Here is a 14,499-nt window from a genome sequence, read left to right as displayed (position 1 = left end):
TGGGAAGGGAACGGACTAAATCATGAAAAAACACACAATAACTTGTTCTTTATCGAATCAGATATAAAATCAAACCAAGACACGAGATCATCGTCTACATTTTGCTGGTGACGGGCAAGAACTTGGTGTGGCGGCCCTGGGCGACGAGCTTGCCAGTGGCCTTGTTGCGAAGCTCGACGCTGACGACGGCGATGGCCTTGCCGACGCGCAAAGCCCTGGCCTCCACCTCGATGTCGTCACCGGGGAAGGCCGCGTCCAGGTACGAGACGTTGATCTCGACGGAGACGCCGGTCATGGGAGCCCCGAGCGTGTAGACCACCGCCGAGCCCACGAGGTCCACCAGAGTGGCGGTGGCTCCGCCGTGCAAGAAGTTCCCGGAGTTGAGAAGGCGATCGGGCACTCGGAAGGAGCACACAACGCGGCCGCTTTCGACGGCGTCGAGTTGGAGGCCACTCATCACCAATTTCTCGAACAGTCGAGTCTCCTCCTCCATTGACGACTTCTTCACCCCTTCCGACCCCATTTCCCTTTCTTTTCTTCTTAACAAATCCACTTTCTCCACCAATCGCCTGCCTCTCCTGATCAATATCAAGTTCCACGACATTCTAAACACCGTATGGGCTTTACCCCATCGCAAAAGCCCAAACCAAGGCCTGTTTGTTTCTTATTATAAGTTAACTAGAGAACTAAAGGAATACAAATACAAAAAAAAATTAAAAAATAAAAAGGGAAAAGAGGCAGGCGAGAGAGAGAGAGTAAATGAGGGAAGCAAAGTCACAACAACAAAGTGCATTAAAAATATTTGATATTGAGAGAAGAACGTGGTGAGTAAAGGAGAATCTTGGGAGGCACGCTTTTGGTTTTGGGAAGAGGAAGTAGAGCAGATGGAGGAAGCGGCAGAGGGCTCTTGTTCAGTGTCGTCCTTGCCGTGGGCAAAGCTGGGTACGCCAATATATCATTTCTTTTTTGTTTTTCTGTATTGAAAGGCTTTGTGATTGCACTGCAGTTCCAATCGATTCGAAATTGTGTGATGTTGAGATCAAGTTGGATGAGACGGTGGTGAAATCGGCGACGGAGGACGATGGAGTTGAGAGGGAGTGGTGCAAAATCATAAGGAATTCGGAGAGGTCATCGGCCACAATCCAGAACGTGAGGTTAGACTTTGTCAGAGACCTATTTGGTAATTGTGTCTTTGTGGTTGCTTCGTTAGACTTAACGCGCGTGTGTGTGTGGTTCAGTTGGAGTGTGATTGTGGTGGACGGCGGTGTTGTGGAGAAGGGAGAGGAAGGGGCGGTGCGGTGCGGAACCGAGATTGTTGCGGCTCCGCATTCCCAACGCAAGCCTAAGTCTCATCGTTCTTCTATTCAGTATATATAAAATATGTGACGTAACCGAGGTTGTGTGTGTGTGTTTCAGGCGGTGTGACGTACCGGTTCAAAGTGATGCCGCCGCCTCTGCGGCTGAGGCCTCATCAGCATCCTAGTCAGCAATTGCGGATAGCGGTGGACGCTGACGAGGCCAAATGCGGCATCTGCTTGAGCGTGTGGCACGACGCTGTCACTCTCGCCCCTTGCTTTCACAACTTCTGGTCTCTCTCCCTTCTTCTCCTCTGTCCATTTTCACACTATCATATCTGAATTATGTACTGTCGCAGCAACGGCTGCTTCTCGGAGTGGCTGAGGCGCTCACATTCCAGCCGCGTCCTCTGCCCCCACTGCCGCGCCCTCGTCCAATTTGCCGGCAGAAACCACTTCCTCCACAACATTGCACGCGTACTCTCACACACACATATCTCTTGTCCATTCATCTTCTCATTTACTAATATTTTCTTTCTGTAGGAGATTCTGAATGCGGACCCTTCTCTCATGCGCTCCTCCGACGAAGTTGCCACCTTGGATGCCACCGCATCCATACAGTCTAACCTTGTGAGTTTTCTAATCACATCACTTCACTTCACCCTATCCCTGATCCCATCTATGATATGATATTGTGTAGGTCATTAAGACTGGGAATAGGAATCAGCGCCGGAAAAGGCCTCATTCCCAATCGGACGAGGAGAGTCACGCCATGTGTCCTCAATGTGGTAAAAACATACATTTTGATTATGACGATGTCTTGCATGATCCAAATGATGTATGATCGGCGTTGGCGTTTTCAGGTGCGGAGTTCGGTGGTTTCCGCTGTAATGAAAACACCATACATTTGCAATGTCAAGCATGCGGAGGAATGATGCCCTCCCGCCCACCCCTGCCACAACACTGTATCTACCGTTCTCAATGATTTCCTCATCTGTGTGTCTTGTGTTTATTAATTTAAAACTTGATGCGGTTGTAGGCATAGGATGTGACAGGGCGTTTTGTGGTGCGTATTGGCACGCTCAAGGGGTCGGTTCACATGCAACGTGCAGCCCCCACACTTTTAAACCAGTATGTCTTTGTTGCTGTATTTACTACATACGACTCAAAACTTGTTTGATAAAAAAAGGAATCTAATGGCTGTGCAGATCTCGGAACGCATAGTGACTAGAATCCCCTTCTCGGCACACGAGAAGAATCGGCACGAGCAGGATGTAAGGTTATCAACTAGTGTTTTGGATGTTGACGAGTTTTCTTTAGACAAGTGATATATCTACATATAAATTTGAAAAATGTAGATAACAGCAAAATGCATAGGGGATATGGGGAGAAGATTGGAAGATGTTGTTGCAGAATGGGTTACAAAGCTGGAGAAGAGAGAGATAGGTACACAACACTCTCTTTTGTCTGTGCATTGGAGGCTAGTGGCTAAATTTGGTGGTGGTTTCAGATCGAACGGGGCTGGGACTCAATCACGTGGAGACCATAACATCTGAGACACATGTGTGCAAGTATGTAATGAATATTTGTGATCTTGTTGTTGCTATGTGTGGTGTTGGCATTGATTGTAGTTTCAATGATGCAGCGAGTGCTATGAGAAGCTGGTATCGTTCCTCTTGTACTGCTTCCGGGTCGCACTTCCCAAACACGTAAGCCGTTTATACATATATTTATTTGTTTATTCATAACACAAGAATGAAGATGTGAGATGTGAACGCAGGTTGAGGCGTTGGAGGGGAGAGAAGATTGCTGGTACGGACATGCGTGTCGCACGCAGCACCACAACGAGCAACACGCCCGCAGAAGGAACCACGTTTGCCCTCCCACCAGGCCTTCTATCACCTAAATGTCTGTTTTGCACTCGCTCCATATGACATTTCGACACCACATTATTATTATTATTTATTATTTATTATTTATTATCGAGTGGAGTACATTGGATGATATGATCAACAATGACGAGTACAGAAGCAACGGCGACGAAAGCCACGGCATTTGCCAGCAGTGAAGCCTTCGCGGTGGCAGATGAGACTGCAGTTGGAGTCGCTAAAGCACAGACCTTTGAACCCGTGACTCTGCGACTCGCACAACCTTCCTTCCACCATCATTCCCCCATCTGCACAACCAACCAATATTATAATTCACCAAATCTTTTTTTCTGATCAACTAACGACTCACTGGAAGCCGAGACCAGGACGATGAGCACCAACACAGCCCCAACCCACTTCTTCTTCTCCATCTCCATTTTCATCTCCACTGATGTGATATGCGTATACATATACATATAAGTATATACATTTCATATATGATATCATATGTGTTGTGTGCTGTGAAGAATAAGGCAGCAAGTGTCCCGGGACATGGACACCCGTGTCCGGCACACAAACCAACTGACTTCCACATTTTCAATTTCTCATAACATTTGTCACTTTAATTCTTCACACTCGGTCTAATATACAGCCAAACCAAACCATCAACATGTCTTCTTTTCAACTTCACATAATAAGAATTTATAAACAAAAATAAATTGATTGTTGTTTCTCCTTACATAGTATTCTTCAAATGTCGTATACGCCGTGAGATGAGCAGATACATTGTTTTAGGTGTAACATCACTCTTCACTCATCGTGCCGACCTTATTTATGTCTCCTGTTTTCTGAATCCTCTTTTTATATATTCATGTTTCCTGCAATTATCTGACAATAGGATTTAAGAATGGGTTAAGTTAATATTAATCACTAATAAAAGAGGTTGACTAGTAATTGTTTGGTGTAGGACTTTGTCTTCATTTCAAAAGATATATATTAGGCCCCGTAATTAGATCTTTATTTCTAAAAAGCTAGTCTTGCATAAGACTCGACATAAATAATAAATTAATTATCGTTTCTCGTTACACAATTGTTCACACGGTAAGCATCTCGCCGTATAGTTACAAAATTTCGAATAAAGTCTCAAATTTCGTCAATAAGATTCGAGTCGAACAGTATACTAACTACGAATAAGAAAATAAATATTATTTATAATACAATGAATATTATAAATAAGAAAGACAATGTCAATGTGATGTAGCTATCATGTCACTATGCTTTAATCAATAAAAATCATTCACGGAATACCAATCTCGACTTATTTAGTCACACTGTAAAAATAATAAAGTATGAGATGATCTACATTGAAGTTCATCAGTTTAGCTCATAAATTCCATATCAGTTAATTCTCATAACTCCAACACGTCTAACTCATTTCACCAACTCTCAAGTCACTAGTCTGTCATTTAAACTTTGCTTATATACAAGTCAAATAAACACAATAAGTTATAAGAAGTTATATCTCACTTAAAGATTGAGATAATAATGAATGTATATTTACGTAGTGACTTTAAGACTTCGAGTATTTAAACGATTTTTGCTCCGAGTCTTGAAAGATCAAATTCTAATATTCTATTTTTCGAGAAATATATAAAGGGACTATAGTCACAACTCTTTATGTCTCATGATCTGATAAACGTGTCGTGGGTGTCGTTCTTTGTTAACGATGACCACTTGAGTGGGCCCACCTCTTTAATGATTAATGTAAGTGAATCATTGCCATTTCCATTTCGTAGAGTGACCAAACTATGTCATTTTGATAATTTTTATTATTTATATTTTACTCGAGATTAACTTCAAATAAAAATTTAAGATTAAAATTGATTTAGCTTATATAAAATACTAATCCATGATGCACATTTTTTTATATACAAAATTCACCATTGCATAAGTGAATAGTGTATTCTACCTCTAACACATTTTTAAATATTTTCCCATTGAAATATATATATGACTTCATATATATATATATATATATATATATATATATATTCATATATATATATATAGATATTTTTGTTATTTTTATTTCAATCGTATATAATATTGTGGATTTATTGAAGTATTTTTAATTTTGTTAGTGTATAGATTGTATTTGAATTAAAGTATTTGATAATAAAATATTTAAATCTTTATATTCGCTTAGTTATTTCAGCAATTATATTAAAAATATGCATAAAATATATACATTAGGGTTCGAGAATGATTTAAAAAATATATATGCATCTATAAATAAGAATTATCTAGATCATCACTGTTCTATAATTATGAAATTTTGAAGAAAATATCAAAATTTGCATCATAATCTTTAAATTTTAATGCATTTTGTATGATAATCTTACTCATTACGTACGTCTGCGGTTATTTCATTAACTAGTTTTGTGGTACGATAGCACGACTTTGTTGGCAGCAGAAGCAGAACTAATAAATATCACAGTTAGTGGTAAGTTAAAAAAATAATTAATGGCATAGGGTTGACGATTGATTTGCTGGTCCAAAGTAAATTTAGAGAAACAAATTGCTAGGAAACGAAAGGGGGAATCAAACAGAATCGAGTAAGTCGCGATTCTCGAGGCTCTAATCTCAAGCAAACAAACACAGAATCATATTGGTATACGTCACCTCAATTTTCCGAAATCAGCGTTTTCGTATGAGCCCAGGATCTAACAAAATTTGATCCTCCATGCTAGGGCTTGGTTCCAATCCAATGGATTAATATAATTATCGAATAAGGAGAGAGAGCTTATCAGTTACAGATTGCCAATGGGTTCCCGGCAACTTCTGCACTTAACGGAGCACGGTCGCTCCATTCTGGCCACAAGGAGGTCTACATTCACCGCCCTTTTATTTATTTATTTTATTTTATCTGTTTACGTAATACAAACGAACCAACAAACAGGAAGAGTTTATTGGTGGGGATCGCGGTGGCGGGCGGCACGGCGGCGTATCTTCGATGGCGGCGCAAGCCGGAGAAGGCGTTGGGGCAGTGCAACGGCAGAGCAGAATCGGAGGCGAAGAAAGGTGGGAGCTTGAAGTCTCTGAAACTGCTGGCGGCGATTCTGCTGTCTCAGATGGGCAAGATTGGAGCCAGAGACCTGTTCGCCCTCCTCGGCATCGTGGTGAGTCATCTTTCCTAACTAACTTGCTCAGCGGCAAAACAGAGTCTCAGTGACGGTTGTGTCTCCCAGGTGCTGCGAACCTCTCTGAGCAACAGGCTGGCCAAAGTGCAGGGCTTTCTATTCCGAGCGGCTTTTCTGCGGCGGCCGCCATTGTTTCTGCGGCTGATTTCGGAGAACATTCTTCTCTGCTTTCTTCTCTCCGCCATTCACTCCACTTCCAAGTACGTCACCGGCACCTTGAGCCTCCACTTCCGCGACATCCTCACCAAGCTCATCCATTCTCATTACTTTCAGGTATAGATATATCTCTCTCTCTCTTTCTCTCTCTTTGATCACTCACTAATCTCTCTTCCCACGTAGAACATGGCATATTACAAACTGTCCCACGTAGACGGTCGCATCACCAACCCTGAACAGAGGATCTCCAGCGACATCCCCAAGTTCTGCTCGGAGCTGAGCGAAATTGTGCACGATGACCTGATTGCAGTGACGGACGGGCTGCTGTACACCTGGCGGCTCTGCTCCTACGCCAGCCCTAAATACGTCTTGTGGATATTGGTGAGTAAGCGGTGTGTGTGTGTGTGTGTCTCGACTCTTGACTCTCGACTCTCGACTGACATAATAGGGGTGTGGGTGAACTCAGGCGTACGTGGTGGGAGCGGGGACGATGATACGGAAGTTTTCGCCGTCGTTTGGGAAGCTGATGTCGAAGGAGCAGCAGCTGGAAGGGGAGTACCGGGAGGTGCAGTCGCGGCTGAGGACGCACGCAGAGAGCATCGCGTTCTACGGCGGAGAGAGCAGAGAGGAGTCCCACATCAAGGCCAAGTTCCGGTCCCTGGTCGACCACCTCAGAGTGGCCCACCACGACCACTGGTGGTTCGGCATGGTTCAGGACTTCCTGCTCAAGTACCTGGGCGCCACCGTGGCTGTCATCCTCATCATCGAGCCTTTCTTCTCCGGCAACCTCAGGCCCGACACCTCCACTCTCGCCCGCGCCGAGATGCTCAGCAACCTCCGATACCACACCAGCGTCATCATTTCTCTCTTCCAGTCTCTCGGAACGCTCTCCGTAAGCGCACGCAAGCTTAACCGTCTCAGGTACTACTTCCCTTCCCTTCCTACACAAGAATCTTTCTTTTCATGACTCTCTCTCTCTCTTCCCCATCTCAGCGGTTATGCAGACCGCATCCACGAGTTGCTGGCCGTGTCGAGAGAGCTCAATATTGGCACCCACAATTCTTTGATAAAAAATTCTCAGAGTGGAAATTGCTTTAGTGAAGCTGATTACATCGAGTTTGCTGGGGTTCGGGTGTGTAAAATCTCCATAGCCAATCTATTTATCAAATTGCATTTACGTTCTAATAGCGTTTGGGTCTTTCAGGTTGTGACCCCAACTGGTAACGTCTTGGTGGACGATTTGACGCTTAGAATTGAATCCGGATCCAATCTTTTGATCACAGGTACTTGTTTTAGACCCAACTGAAACTAGTTTCTTGTATTTTGTACGAAAAATGAAAGTGGTTATACTAATGTTGTGGAAGGTCCAAATGGGAGTGGGAAGAGCTCACTGTTCAGAGTATTAGGAGGCCTGTGGCCCCTGGTGTCAGGCCACATAGCCAAACCCGGTGTGGGGACGGATCTGAACAAGGAGATATTTTATGTGCCACAGCGGCCATATACAGCTGTAGGAACACTGAGGGACCAGCTGATTTATCCGCTGACCAAGGACCAGGAAGCGGAGCCGCTGACCCACGAAGGCATGGTGGAGCTGTTGAGAAACGTAAGCTTGTTGTGGCTTTGTTGTTGGCGAGGCTTTTTGGTCTGAAATATATGATTTGTGGGTGGTAGGTGGACCTGGAGTATCTGCTGGAGCGGTACCCGGCAGAGAAAGAGATCAACTGGGGGGACGAGCTGTCGCTTGGGGAGCAGCAGAGGTTGGGAATGGCGAGGCTGTTCTACCACAAGCCCAAGTTTGCGATTCTTGACGAGTGCACCAGCGCCGTCACAACTGACATGGAAGAGCGCTTCTGTGCCAAAGTGGGAGCCATGGGAACTTCGTGCATCACCATCTCGCACCGCCCCGCCCTCGTTGCCTTTCACGACCTCGTCCTCTCCTTGGATGGCGAAGGAGGCTGGAGCGTTCAATATAAGAGGTTTCTCACCGCCGCTGCTTCTTTATCCTCTTACTCCATATTTATCATTAATCTTTGCTGCTTCAAACTCACAGGGACGATTCGCCGCCCGTTCATGCACCTCTGGGGACAGATCGCCAGAGCGATGCAATGGTAGTCAAGCGAGCGTTTGCCTCTAATAGAAAGGTAGTTAGTTTCAGATCCTCGTTTGTTGTTTTGTGGCAAACTTATCGTGTGGCTGCATCTCCTCAGGGGTCCGCGTCCTCGATCTCAAAGACAGAATCGTACGTTGCAGACATCATATCTTCTTCTCCATCGTTGGATATGAAACTTGCGCCCACCCCAGTTTTCCCGCTACTCCATGGATCTCCGAGGCCATTGCCAATCCGAGTAGCTGCCATGTTCAGAATACTGGTGACCCACTCTTAATCTTGCTCATCTTCAGCTTTACCAGTTGAATTTGTGTTATCTGTAATGAATTCTTATTCTGACTTACCCATATGAGGAGAAACCCAAGTATCCTTATTTTTTACCTCGACTTAAATAATCTTTCAGATTCCTACCGTGTTTGATAAACAAGGAGCACAATTGGTTGCGGTTGCTTTTCTTGTAGTAGCAAGGACGTGGATTTCAGATCGCATCGCATCACTGAATGGTATTTATTTTCTCTTCTTAAGCAAGCATTAAGCAAGTATTGAGAAGCTGTAATGTCGTCACAGGAACCACGGTGAGATACGTTTTGGAGCAGGACAAGGCTGCATTCATGCGATTGATTGGTATAAGTGTTCTTCAGAGCGGTGCATCTTCCTTCATTGCTCCTTCTTTGAGGTAATCCTACTCTTGCTCTCTTCATTTCAGGTTTATCCGCTTTCTCTCTGCCATGTTCAAGTCTTATATGCTTCTTCTTGGCTGTCCTTAGGGTTTTTAGGCTTTCGTATCAGAAGAATAAATGACCGAGGCTACTTCATGATTTAAGAAACTTTTTGAATATTTTGCAGGCACTTGACGGCCAGACTCGCTTTGGGATGGAGAATTCGTTTGACTAACCACTTGTTAGAGAACTATTTGCGAAATAATGCATTTTACAAGGTGCCTAAAATTGGAGATAGTTATCATTATCTTCCTCTACGTTGTTTGCTTAAGCTTTCTTAGGAATTGTTTTGCCTAAACTCTTCAATAGATTTATTTTCTCGTGTAGTTGATATAATTTTGAATTGTTTCCAAGTCGAGAGCAGCTACTTTCCCTGCTCTTCTCTACTTCCCTTTATTTATTTTGTTTTTCATTTTTGGCGTATAATACTGCCCATTGATGTACTAGGATTTTATTTATTTATTTATTTTGTAGGTCTTCAACATGTCAAACAAAAGTATGGATGCTGATCAAAGAATAACTCATGACTTGGAAAAATTAACTAGTGATTTATCAGGGCTCGTTACCGGAATGGTAAAGCCTACTGTGGACATTCTATGGTGAGCTGTTGGAACTAGTTTAATTTTCTTGTGTTATATATTATTCACATTTCTAATTCTCAGCGGTGCTGTGAACTGAAGGTTCACTTGGAGAATGAAGCTATTGACAGGTCGGAGAGGAGTTCTCATATTGTACACTTACATGTTACTGGGGCTCGGTTTTCTTAGGGCTGTTACCCCTGAATTCGGTGATCTGGCAAGTCGAGAACAACAGCTTGAAGGAACCTTCAGGTAAGAAATTTGCTTCAGATTGGCTCTGCTGCTAAACTGGACTCTGGTTTTTGACATGTTTGTCCAAATTTAGGTTTATGCATGAAAGGCTGCGCACTCATGCTGAATCCGTTGCTTTCTTCGGAGGTGGTGCTCGAGAAAAAGCTGTATGATACGAAACCCCCCATCTTTTCTGTTGATTATTTAAACATAATTCCCCTGAGAATATAAGATGTGGATGAGTAGACATGTATTTTGTTGGGAAAAAGTTTCTACCCCTGGAGTGTTGTGTATCATTCTGATTTAAATGGTTTATCAATATATTAAACAGATGGTTGAGACAAAGTTCAGAGAGCTTCTAGACCATTCGTTGATTCATTTGAAGAAGAAATGGCTGTTTGGGATACTGGACGATTTCATAACAAAGCAACTTCCGCATAATGTGACGTGGGGATTGAGCTTGCTATATGCGATGGAACACAGAGGAGACCGGGCGCTGGTCTCTACCCAAGGCGAGCTCGCCCATGCACTGCGCTTCTTGGCCTCTGTCGTGTCTCAGAGCTTTCTTGCTTTCGGTGACATTCTAGAACTCAACAGGAAGTTCATGGAACTCTCAGGGGGTATCAACCGCATATTTGAACTCGAAGAGCTTCTGTCTGCTGCGCAGTCTGGTAAGCACCGCAAGTCTCGTCTCTCTCTGCCTTAGTCATTACAAAGTAGCAGCGTTTCATGTTATTGGTTTTTGTTGTTGACAGAGATCGGCGATACGTCAAGGAGGCACACGTACTCGGAGGATTCCATAAGCTTCTCGGATGTTGATATCGTGACTCCCGGGCAGAAGTTGTTGGCCAGGCAATTGACGTGCCGTATAGTGCCGGGGCAGAGCCTGCTCGTTACCGGTTTGCTTCTCAACACTTGTATTCGTGAATAGCCTGATTGTACATCTCACAAATACGCTTCTTGTCTCTAGGTCCGAACGGAAGCGGGAAAAGCTCTGTTTTCAGAGTTCTGAGAGGCCTTTGGCCCGTCCTGAGCGGGAGTCTGTCGGAAGATGGCGCTGTGTTCTATGTTCCTCAGCGGCCGTATACGTGCCTGGGAACGCTTAGGGATCAAATCATATACCCTCTCTCCCAAAAGGAAGCAGAAGCGAGGGCGTTGAATGAACAAGGTAATCTCAGGGCTCAACACTGATCTTGATTTGAGTGTATTTTAAACGACTATCGGTGCAATTCAGGCGAGAGCGTTCTGGAGAGGCAGCTGAAAGGCATTCTAGAGAACGTGAGGTTGAATTATCTGTTGGAAAGAGACGAAAAGGGTTGGGATGCGAATTTAAATTGGGAGGACATTCTGTCTCTTGGAGAACAGCAGAGATTGGGCATGGTACGTAAAGCTAATGCGGTGATGTTTAAGTATGAGCGTTGTGTGACCATGTTTTGTTTCGTCTGATTGTTTGAGCAGGCACGGTTGTTCTTCCACAAGCCCAAGTTTGGGATCCTAGACGAGTGTACAAAGTATGAACCGTCATTTGAGTTTGGTTTGGTTTGGTTTGGTTGAAAGCAGTGATATGATGTGGTCATGTGTTGTTGGTGCAGTGCTACAAGCGTTGACGTGGAGGAGCATCTCTACAGGCTGGCCGCGGAGATGGGCATTACAGTCATTACATCGTCACAGGCATGTCACTTTCCCCATTTACAAACACAAACACAAACACAAACTAATGTGTGCTCTTCTTTTCAGCGACCGGCTCTCATTCCGTTTCATTCACTGGAGTTGCGGCTTATTGATGGCGAGGGTAACTGGCAGCTCCGATCAATCAGACAGTGACTTTTTCTCATAAAATAAATAATAAACACAAAGCCAATAATACCAAGTCATGATGGGGCGGGCCGCATAAATAATAATACTAGCATCGTCTACAAGTTTCATTATTGTGTACATACAGTACAGGTGTCTCTTTTTTGAACTTGTAATAATTCTTTTCATAATTATATATATATTCATCAGCCCCTTATATAAAAAAAAAAAAAAAAAAAAAAAAAAAAAAAAAAAAAAAAAGCCGAGTCATTTTTCTTGCCGGCATTTGTGTTATTGGTAAGCTCAATTGGGTGGTTAGAGACTAAAAACTTGAAAGAAGAAACCAAGTTGAGAGTCCCCTCCTCCATGACGATGTCAAAATCTCCAGTTGTGATCAACATTACAGAGAAAGTCAACGTAACGGGTCAAGCTTGGCTTCGTCGACAGTGACTTGTAGCTCAGAAACTAAATCCATTTAAAACCCATTGTCACGTATACAACAAGTCTTTCTTTACAAGGAAGACCCACACACACTCTCTCTCAACTAATAAATAAATAAATAAAATATAGATATTCTTTACAGCCGTCCCTACATATATGCAAGGGAGGGAGTGGGAAATAATTAGTCTGAAGAATAGTAGTAGAAGAAGAAGCGACGCGTATAAGAAACTCATTCTCATGTTAACAAAGGAAAAAAAGAAAAGCAGTGCATGAAATGTGGAATTAGTCGCTGCTGTCACTGCGAGAACTGCTGGCATTTCTGCTGTGGAGTGCCTTGTTTTCTTTAAAGAATTTCTCTCTCTCCACTTGCTTTGCTGGTGGGGGCGGAATGCCATCCAAGCACAGCGGGCGTATGAGCGGCCGATGAATGACAGGCGCTTCGTCCTCCGGCCTCGCACACGCTTTTCCCTTGCGTAGCCTGACCAGTTTTTTGTTTAAATACTATTTGCAATCCAATCACAAGTCACAACATTGCAGTGAGAGACAGACCTACGGAAAAGCTGTTCGGGCTCCTCCTCTTCCTCGTCGGCTTCTTCTGCCCAAGCGGGAGTGGCAGAGAGGAGAGCATCGTGCCTAGTAAGAAGCCTCTGCAGCTGATCGTTGAGCTCGATTGCCCGAGAAACCACCTTTTCATCCCTGAGAGCAAGAGCAATGGTGATGAGTCGCTCACAAGAGGCAGAGCTTGGTTACAAAGTCGGAGAAACAGACCTCGATGCCATGACGAGATGCATCACCCTTTGCTTCTGGAAGGAGCACTGCTCCACAAGGTCAAGCGTGAACTCCTCTTTTGCTCCCTAAAACACCCATTCATCAAAATCAACACGACCCAAACCCTTGGAATTTGGAATATACCTGAGAACGCTGAGTCTCCACGGCATCGAGAACATCTTTCAAAACTTCGTACACGTTGGTGGCCTTTTGAATGATACTGCGTGCAAAACACAAGAATCAAGCGAGATGATATGTATGTATGTATGTATGTATGTATGTATGGCTACAAGCTTTACCTTGACTCGGGTGGCTGGCCATTCGATTGAATGCTCGCTTTCTCTTGTGCTTCCGGCTTTGCCTGCACAGGAGGCGGCCTCTCCGGAAACTTGACTCCGCTACTCTGCAAACAAAATCTCTTCAAAACTTGATGATTCATTTAGGGCTTTAGGGGGGAATGGAATGAGTGATACGGACCACCAAGTCATAATAGGCAGCGTAGTACTCCGGGAACTTTCCAGAAGCACCGCCCAGAGACGTCTGTGTGGCATCCAGAAGGAGAAACACGCGCTCCCGAACCGCCAACTCCGACTGAATTCAAACAAAAGACGCTAACTAATCAAAACTAATTACTGAGAGTGAAGAGTGGATGGATTGGGGTTGGTACCTTTTTCTTGACAATCTTAGTGAGAATGGGAAGAATCCCGGAATCGACGACGTGCCTGTGAACGTGGTCACCGATGTTGTTGTTTATAAGCATTTCCAGCAACTGCGCATCAAAAATCAGAAATCAGAAATGAGAAGACAAGTGAGAGTGTTGGCATACTCACCAGAACCGAATACAGCTGGGTGTTGCCGTGCTTGCTGCCCAGCCGCTTTTTTATGGCTTTCACCACTGCTTTACATTGGCTGACAAACAACAACCATAACTTGTTCATTCATCAAGGATCACATACACAGAGAAACACAAACAGAGATCAATATTCAGATGATGACCTTTGATCGCGAGCCACTAATTCGCAGATGGCGATATTCTTTTCCCAATCCATTTCCGCCAGTTTCTCACTCGTCGCGGAATTCACCATCTCGCTCGCCATCGTCGATCCTCACACGGACAAACCCTAAAAAAGCAAACCCAGCTCACACAAAGACCATAACAACACAGACACAGCCCAGCAATGTGAATGCGAGGAAAAAGGGAAGACAACACATGCCATGATTCTCTCACCCGCTCTGCTCCTTTTTCTCCCTCTCTCACCTCGCGCCACGTTGCTCTGCCTCCCTACACCCGCAGGGGATATTATCTTTTCTCTTTCCTCTTTTTACTCTACAATTATGGGTA

At 44.1% G+C, this 14,499-nt stretch overlaps 5 protein-coding genes across 9 annotated transcripts; 2 read left to right on the top strand and 3 right to left on the bottom strand.

Moving 5' to 3' along the window:
- Positions 1-2: 2 nt before the first annotated feature.
- On the bottom strand, positions 3-632 carry LOC149382742 (uncharacterized). Its single transcript, XM_089600786.1, has one exon. It carries the CDS (start codon positions 602-604, stop codon positions 95-97), a length of 510 nt encoding a protein of 169 aa, XP_089456912.1. The 5' UTR covers positions 605-632; the 3' UTR covers positions 3-94.
- On the top strand, positions 596-3,849 carry LOC149382740 (RING/U-box superfamily protein). Of its 2 annotated transcripts, XM_089600777.1 has the most exons (15): positions 596-942; positions 1,007-1,154; positions 1,239-1,336; positions 1,417-1,588; positions 1,655-1,772; positions 1,839-1,925; positions 1,996-2,083; positions 2,159-2,260; positions 2,335-2,426; positions 2,504-2,569; positions 2,654-2,741; positions 2,806-2,866; positions 2,941-3,004; positions 3,076-3,203; positions 3,324-3,849. In XM_089600777.1, the coding sequence occupies exons 1-14, from the start codon at positions 885-887 to the stop codon at positions 3,199-3,201; spliced, it is 1,368 nt and encodes a 455-aa protein (XP_089456903.1). In that variant the 5' UTR covers positions 596-884; the 3' UTR covers positions 3,202-3,203; positions 3,324-3,849. The 2 variants fall into 2 exon arrangements, with proteins under 2 accessions (XP_089456903.1, XP_089456902.1); XM_089600776.1 differs by lacking the exon at positions 3,324-3,849 and having other exon boundaries at positions 597-942; positions 3,076-3,270.
- Positions 3,305-3,611, bottom strand: PDF2.5 (Scorpion toxin-like knottin superfamily protein). Its single transcript, XM_089600787.1, has 2 exons — positions 3,534-3,611; positions 3,305-3,471 (listed from the first exon to the last, which is right to left on the bottom strand). The coding sequence occupies exons 1-2, from the start codon at positions 3,604-3,606 to the stop codon at positions 3,305-3,307; spliced, it is 240 nt and encodes a 79-aa protein (XP_089456913.1). The 5' UTR covers positions 3,607-3,611.
- Positions 3,850-5,662: 1,813 nt separating the features above from the next.
- On the top strand, positions 5,663-12,146 carry ABCD1 (peroxisomal ABC transporter 1). Of its 2 annotated transcripts, XM_089600773.1 has the most exons (24): positions 5,663-6,048; positions 6,123-6,342; positions 6,412-6,636; positions 6,703-6,900; positions 6,986-7,440; positions 7,513-7,651; positions 7,724-7,802; positions 7,884-8,122; positions 8,191-8,495; positions 8,570-8,660; positions 8,727-8,888; positions 9,030-9,129; positions 9,194-9,302; positions 9,473-9,563; positions 9,820-9,944; positions 10,026-10,175; positions 10,249-10,321; positions 10,486-10,825; positions 10,910-11,053; positions 11,125-11,322; positions 11,389-11,534; positions 11,613-11,665; positions 11,747-11,825; positions 11,892-12,146. In XM_089600773.1, the coding sequence occupies exons 1-24, from the start codon at positions 5,987-5,989 to the stop codon at positions 11,976-11,978; spliced, it is 3,870 nt and encodes a 1,289-aa protein (XP_089456899.1). In that variant the 5' UTR covers positions 5,663-5,986; the 3' UTR covers positions 11,979-12,146. The 2 variants fall into 2 exon arrangements, with proteins under 2 accessions (XP_089456899.1, XP_089456898.1); XM_089600772.1 differs by having other exon boundaries at positions 8,570-8,888.
- Positions 12,147-12,399: 253 nt separating this feature from the next.
- Positions 12,400-14,499, bottom strand: LOC149382738 (ENTH/VHS/GAT family protein). 3 transcript variants are annotated; one of them, XM_089600781.1, is made up of 10 exons: positions 14,386-14,499; positions 14,154-14,278; positions 13,988-14,066; positions 13,825-13,926; positions 13,635-13,748; positions 13,457-13,560; positions 13,302-13,377; positions 13,158-13,243; positions 12,939-13,085; positions 12,400-12,867 (listed from the first exon to the last, which is right to left on the bottom strand). In XM_089600781.1, exons 2-10 carry the CDS (start codon positions 14,252-14,254, stop codon positions 12,672-12,674), a joined length of 1,005 nt encoding a protein of 334 aa, XP_089456907.1. In that variant the 5' UTR covers positions 14,255-14,278; positions 14,386-14,499; the 3' UTR covers positions 12,400-12,671. The 3 variants fall into 3 exon arrangements, with proteins under 3 accessions (XP_089456907.1, XP_089456908.1, XP_089456906.1); XM_089600782.1 differs by having other exon boundaries at positions 14,372-14,390; XM_089600780.1 differs by lacking the exon at positions 14,386-14,499 and having other exon boundaries at positions 14,154-14,352.

This window comes from Urtica dioica, chromosome 11 (assembly GCF_054948205.1).
Source record: "Urtica dioica subsp. dioica isolate 48M chromosome 11, U.dioica_male_clone48M_v1_H2, whole genome shotgun sequence".
Lineage (NCBI taxonomy): Eukaryota > Viridiplantae > Streptophyta > Magnoliopsida > Rosales > Urticaceae > Urtica > Urtica dioica.
This window is presented reverse-complemented; position numbering and strand designations above follow the sequence as displayed.

Excerpts from the sequence above, each read along its gene's own strand:
- LOC149382742 (XM_089600786.1), bottom strand. The coding sequence starts at position 604 with ATGTCGTGGAACTTGATATTGATCAGGAGAGGCAGGCGATTGGTGGAG.
- LOC149382740 (XM_089600777.1), top strand. The coding sequence starts at position 885 with ATGGAGGAAGCGGCAGAGGGCTCTTGTTCAGTGTCGTCCTTGCCGTGG. Across the intron at positions 1,589-1,654 it reads CCTTGCTTTCACAACTTCTG|CAACGGCTGCTTCTCGGAGT; the intron begins GTCTCTCTCCCT and ends GTACTGTCGCAG. Across the intron at positions 2,427-2,503 it reads GCCCCCACACTTTTAAACCA|ATCTCGGAACGCATAGTGAC; the intron begins GTATGTCTTTGT and ends ATGGCTGTGCAG.
- PDF2.5 (XM_089600787.1), bottom strand. The coding sequence starts at position 3,606 with ATGAAAATGGAGATGGAGAAGAAGAAGTGGGTTGGGGCTGTGTTGGTG. Across the intron at positions 3,472-3,533 it reads CGTCCTGGTCTCGGCTTCCA|ATGGGGGAATGATGGTGGAA; the intron begins GTGAGTCGTTAG and ends TTGGTTGTGCAG.
- ABCD1 (XM_089600772.1), top strand. The coding sequence starts at position 5,987 with ATGGGTTCCCGGCAACTTCTGCACTTAACGGAGCACGGTCGCTCCATT. Across the intron at positions 9,303-9,472 it reads TTCATTGCTCCTTCTTTGAG|GCACTTGACGGCCAGACTCG; the intron begins GTAATCCTACTC and ends AATATTTTGCAG. Across the intron at positions 11,323-11,388 it reads GAGGGCGTTGAATGAACAAG|GCGAGAGCGTTCTGGAGAGG; the intron begins GTAATCTCAGGG and ends GGTGCAATTCAG.
- LOC149382738 (XM_089600781.1), bottom strand. The coding sequence starts at position 14,254 with ATGGCGAGCGAGATGGTGAATTCCGCGACGAGTGAGAAACTGGCGGAA. Across the intron at positions 13,378-13,456 it reads GGCCAGCCACCCGAGTCAAG|TATCATTCAAAAGGCCACCA; the intron begins GTAAAGCTTGTA and ends TTTTGCACGCAG. Across the intron at positions 12,868-12,938 it reads CCCGAACAGCTTTTCCGTAG|GCTACGCAAGGGAAAAGCGT; the intron begins GTCTGTCTCTCA and ends AAAACTGGTCAG.